We start from the raw sequence: 6,088 nt of genomic DNA on the forward strand, positions 1-6,088 counted from the left end.
GTTTGTTGTAATTTTTACTTAAACTGTCTTCAGTTAAGTTAATTGTGACTAGTGACTGACTGACATATTCTTTCTATAAATAAATCTTTTGGAATGTTTTATTTATTACCATCGAGTATATGAGGAACGTTATTAAGGTCGACCAGACTTCTGATCGAAGATCATAGAAAAGAATTTGGGAAATCCAGGTACACGTACTACTTCGAAGGCAGTCCTTGTTGACCTACCACTACTAAGTTGACCTACCGCTAAAAATATACAAAGTCTATGCTCAAATGATTGAAAATTAAACGCAAAATGATTTAAATGGAAAAAATAATTTTGTTAATTTTTTACACTGTATTAATCGGAATTACAATTCGAAGCAAAGAAATACTTGTCGTATTATAATATTTCGGCAAAACTTTCTCCAAATGTTGCCGGGAAGTAATTCATGACAAATTTTACGACCTTATGATCGCTCCCAACACACTTTTTGATCGAAATGATATCCAACAACGATGTTTTGTTGGAATATTTCACGATAATTTGATGAACTCCGTCGCTTGCTCCAATATCTTTTCCAATTAATTTTCTTTTCTTTAATCAAATTTCACGATGAGTTCGTTTGTAGCCTCGAAACAGACAGATCGGCCTTGACTTTAAAAATGATCCAACCTTGACAACAATCGATATTGTCTCATTACCCCTAAGCACTATCAAGCTATTATGTAAAATTACCCCTTTGTATATTTTCAAACATGAACCCCACTTCACAACACTTATCGTAATGATTGTTTGTTTCTATTTCTTTTCCATACATAAATTGAACTTTTGAACTTTTTCCTTTTGTGAGCCACTTATTTCAAAACATATCATATTTCTAAGATTTTCCAAAGTGTTTATGGCAAGAAAAATGTTCACTAGTTCAATTTATGTAGGAAAAATAAATAAATAATAATCAAACAGCGGGCCTGCCATGACAGAAGGTTGGTCTAGACAACTTTCTCTTATTAAAACAAAAAATATTGAAAAATTTCAATGTTATTTGTACAACCTTGTTATTCGATAATTGGTATTGTTTTTTACTTGTTTAATTCAATCAAAACGACATCGATAAATAATCTGTTTGATTGATACATAACATGAAAATTCTTTAAAATCATTCTTAACTCCGTCACTTCACTACAAGATGCTGGTTCCAATCGCTGAAAATGTTTTTTTTTTCGGTTCTTCAAAAAAAAAAATCCTGAATTTATAATATTATGCGCGGATCCAGATAAGGAAATACACAATAAAATATTGTTTTTCTTATAGCCCGAATCGAATATCTAAAATCGTGTACAGGGATGAGAAACGAGTCATTCAATCACAGAATTAATCGAATTTTTGTGTCTATGAACTCCAGCTGATTTGGCGATTAGCTAATTATTTCATTTTAAAATTGTTAACTTACAATAATAATAACTGTACAAAAATTATCGGTGATTGAGTACAAAAAGTTTTCATCATGAAGAAAATTTATTACAGATTCTGTTTATGCAAAACAAAAATATTACCTAACAGCACTTTCCAAAAAGAAAACATAAAAAAACTTTGATATTTGACGCTTTTACGATGTTTTTAGAGCATTTTATTACAATTACATCAAACAAATTGCCTAGTTTACGATAATTTTAAAGCATTTTATCACATTTACGTCATACAAATTGCCTAGTTGACTACACAACAGCCGAACTACTTTAAATCGCTTAAACTTTGTTGCGTTCAACAGCCTCGAACATACTTTTGAGACGTGGTGACATCTATAATTGTTTAACTGTATCACTATAGTGAAATCGTTTATTATTACAATAACTTAAACGAAACAAGCAACAAGTTACAAATTACAACAATATATTTGCGTTTCTGACGTAAATCAATACTCGATGGTTGCGCTCATAAAATTGAATCAAACAATAAAACCATTAGCGTATCACATTAGTAGTCGTTATAGGCTAACCGTAGAATCAATAATCTACGAATTAAACTGATAAAACCAATATTAAAATAAAAATCATGAGAATTATTGAGGTCCACTTTCTCTCTCTTCATAATGATTAAAATGTATCGACATTTTTTCCAACCACCAATTATATAAACATAAAGGTGTATTTTCATGCTGACGCTTGACGCTGTTTCAGCGTCAAATTAGGTCATGTGGTCTGTTTACTGCTGCCATCTTTAAAAAACTTTAAACTTCACATCGCCGCGCAGTTTAGCTTTTTGTTTTCAGAATTGATTAGGATATCGCGATCGCAAGATACGGTGGCGCCGCGCAGCGAGGATTAGTGGAAACTATTATAGAGGATTTTGAGTTTTGACAGCTACACAAGTGCTGAATGTTTTTGTTGTTGAGATGGAAATTATCAAAAATGAAAAACGTTGTGGTGTTCCCCAGTGTGGGAAAACAAGATCTACAGGCGTCAGTTGTCGCACAATGTCGCAAAAACATGCTTGCACTTGCTTCCCGCGCCCGCTTTGCAAGAACAATAGCATTAGATTTTTTTGTTGTCATTGGCTACAAACACTTTGATTTAGATCTCATGAGGTTTCTCGGGGACGTTCGACGTTTGCAAACATGAAGATTTGATTAATAAACAATTATTTTGCTTCGATTGGATACCACAGAAAAACAAGTTTTTGGAACGAGAAAGCGCCTCTCCTTCCATCAACGGCCTTACTGATCCACCAAGTAGATAAAATATATCACCAATATTAATATCCAGGGCTTTCTCCATGTTAAAAAAACAAATAAACAAAAAAAAATGCAAAAATTTATTTTGACAACTTGAACGAAAATCCTCTATATCGGCCATATTGCATTCACACCAGAGCCATCTCTAGGTAATTTCGTTCGCCAATTGCTAAATAAATTTCTATTCAACTTTCGAATATATGTAACTGATAAACCCAAAATGGATAATCATATTCACCAGCCATTATGGATATAATTATTTATTTATCATTACCATTTGTTTTATTAAAAATGTGGTTAGGGAATTACTTATTTTAGTTTGTTTATCTCGAGATATCGACTTTCGTTATTAATAAACTCTTTTGTCGCTAATTTTTACAATTTGACGGTGGAGATAACCAATAAGTACAAGCGTCAAGGGTCATCATGAGGTTACATCTTAAAGTTTTTTGCTAGGTCGAAGTTACAATAAAAAAAAATGTTCATAAATTTAAATTTTCTACTGGACGCCACTGTTTGCAATGCGTATATTCACCTCGAGCTTTTAAATATTGATTGCACCGCATTCAGTCAAGATGGCGTTACTAACAACCGGAAAATATCCAGAGCTTTTAACAACATTAATATTGCTGATATATCCTAATTTTCAAGTGTGTCAAAGTAACAATGATAAAATTGTCTTTTCATTTCCTGAATTTCCATACAAGGATACAAGTAAAAATGTAAGTTAATTATCAATTTATTATATCCGAACCATACTTTTGATACCGGTTCGTTTATATATAACGCGGTAAATTCAAAAAATTGATGTTGTTTTTTAGGAAATGAAATTTCATGAATTCGAATCAGCATGTGAACAAGCAGCTACATGTCGTCAACTAAATGGTGTTGCTAAAATACGTTGTATTCGAGAATGTGTTTCACCATCGTGTTATCGAGATATTTATCAATCTGATCAGGTTATGACAAATGACTTTTTTGAAAATCACAATCATGTTTAAATATGTCAACTTCATACTTTTATATGTCAACTAATTCCGATCTCTCTTAAAACAGTTGAGCTTCCAATTAAGAAATTTGAACATCAATAGCATAATGAACCGGTGTATTAACCGGAAAAGGGTTCCAATCTAAACGTTTCATATCTATTATTGAAATTCTTGCAAACAACAATTCTAATAGAATTCACGTATATTTCGACAAATAACTATTTGAAGTATTTTATTGATCTGAAATCAATCAATTTTTTGATAATTATATTTACTCAAATTAATCTCACTTTGGAGGAGAACAAAGCTGTTAATCTGCAAAGTTCTACATTAATTAAATTTCCAATCTTTTTTAATTCGCTATAAATGCAAACTAGAGTGAATTATCCAATGGTTATCTATATACTCATATATGAATTTCGCTTCTGTTAGTTCTATTTACTTTAGTTAAAATTTTTAAATGCCGAACAGATTTTAGAAAAATGGAAATCTTTTTTCTTTTTTTTTAATTACAGTACTTAAAGAAATTCTAACAATTTATCAGAGTACGATTCAGTTCGGAATTTATTTTCTATAGAAACAAAGGTCTATGTAACACTAAATTCCGTTATATTCCTTATCTTTGTCTAATAATTGTAAATTGTTACTCAGATCTTTAAATTTCACTTTTTCCGGCATAAATGAAAAAATTCATCTACCTTTCACCAGGGCTACAATAGGGCAACCAGGGGCAGTGGAATGGGGCTCCTGTCAGAGGATGGATCATTTGAGTTCGTCATTGTCGTTAAGTTATCCGGATGTATCCATAGCACTTCTGATGTTCCTAAATATCCATTTCACTAAAGAGAAAGCTGCGAGAAATTTCTCTGAATTGAAATTGATCATAAACTTGTTTCGTAATCTTCGAAAATCAAAGAGCCCGCAAAATTAACTTCCATTAAATAAATGTCGAAACAGCGGCTCCAAAACAAATTACACAATTTAGTAACGAATCAAAATTCTTGTTTTTAGTTGGAGGAAGGCGAAATTGATGTACGTCTAAATTCATTTAAAGGATGTTTTGTTCAGAGATCAAGTCGACCACGAAATTAAATTTTAATCAAATCCTTAAGCTAATTAACACATTGCAATCTTAAACATTCGAAGCTACATTTCACTTTTCATATCTTACAACTAGGTAAAATAATAAATTTTAATATACAAATTCAAAAAATTAAATTTATGCAACTGTTTGTTTTAGGGTAGAATTTTTTCTTATTTGCTTAAATTTTAATGAAAGCGATTTATGGACAAAAAAATGACTGAAAGATATTTTAATCAAAGTGATTTATTGTGATAAAAATAATTAAATAATAAACTAAATAAACATTTCTCAACCTTAATCTCATTTGTAAATTTTTTTTAGTTAATCAATCACCATCACTTCCATATTATTCACGATAATTTTAAATTGGCACTTTTCCAATTTCGTCACAATTGATTGATTCAAAAAATTACCTAATTTAATCAGCTAAAATGAATTAATAATGTTTAAATTCAATTAATTTGTTTAAGCCGTATTGAAAATATTAAAAATTAGAAGTTTTCATAAACTACTTACGTTACCGACCACGTGCTTCACTTCATAAATTTCATCGTGTGAAAAATCACGAATCGAAAATTCAGTAGAAATAGAATGTCCAATCAAATTCAAAGTCTCTATGAAACTATATTTCCTGTGGGTTTTTACAGCAATATTTGATTTTTGATCATTGCTGGTTTCTTTCTTATGAATTTGTAATATAAGTTGCGTCCAAACTCTAAGCGGATTCAATCAATATCTATTAATATAAAAACTAAATTTTCAACTAATAGAAATTTCTTACTTTAAAAACATTAATTTTTCTTTCTTATGAGTCCAATTACATAAAGAATATTTCATTTTCATGCAACATATTGCGTTTATCCATCCTTCTTTTGTCAAGTGTTCAACTAAATCTGTTAGGAAATATTTTTTGTTGGAAAACTCCAAAATTACACGTAAGCATTTCCAACAATATTTTTCTATTTTGAAATTATTCTAAAATTAAACGATTCTATTAGAAACAAATAAACCGCCTAAATTGCATTTTCAACTCAGTAAATAAAATACATTGCGTTGTAGTACAGGTTTTGATTCATAGATGGTTCTAGCAAGCTTAAAAATTATTTTGAATTTAACCTTTAATAATTATTTTAATTTAATAAAATAATAATTAATTTTTTAACGATTAACCTTAAATTTTTTTTAATAAATTGAAGATGCTTTTTAATTCCCGTTTACTATAAAAAATTGAGTAAAAATGAAAATTTTATTTTATGAAAACTATTAAGAATCAAAATGTGTAATGTATTCTAGAATACA

General features: G+C 29.8%; 1 protein-coding gene across 1 annotated transcript; it reads left to right on the forward strand.

The window, feature by feature from the left end:
* Positions 1-3,241: 3,241 nt before the first annotated feature.
* LOC123305867 lies at positions 3,242-4,971 on the forward strand. The gene is made up of 4 exons (XM_044887702.1): positions 3,242-3,438; positions 3,538-3,675; positions 4,717-4,882; positions 4,946-4,971. Exons 1-3 carry the CDS (start codon positions 3,292-3,294, stop codon positions 4,795-4,797), a joined length of 366 nt encoding a protein of 121 aa, XP_044743637.1. The 5' UTR covers positions 3,242-3,291; the 3' UTR covers positions 4,798-4,882; positions 4,946-4,971.
* The last annotated feature ends 1,117 nt before the right edge of the window (positions 4,972-6,088 follow it).

Source organism: Chrysoperla carnea, chromosome 1, assembly GCF_905475395.1.
Source record: "Chrysoperla carnea chromosome 1, inChrCarn1.1, whole genome shotgun sequence".
Taxonomy (NCBI): Eukaryota; Metazoa; Arthropoda; class Insecta; order Neuroptera; family Chrysopidae; genus Chrysoperla; species Chrysoperla carnea.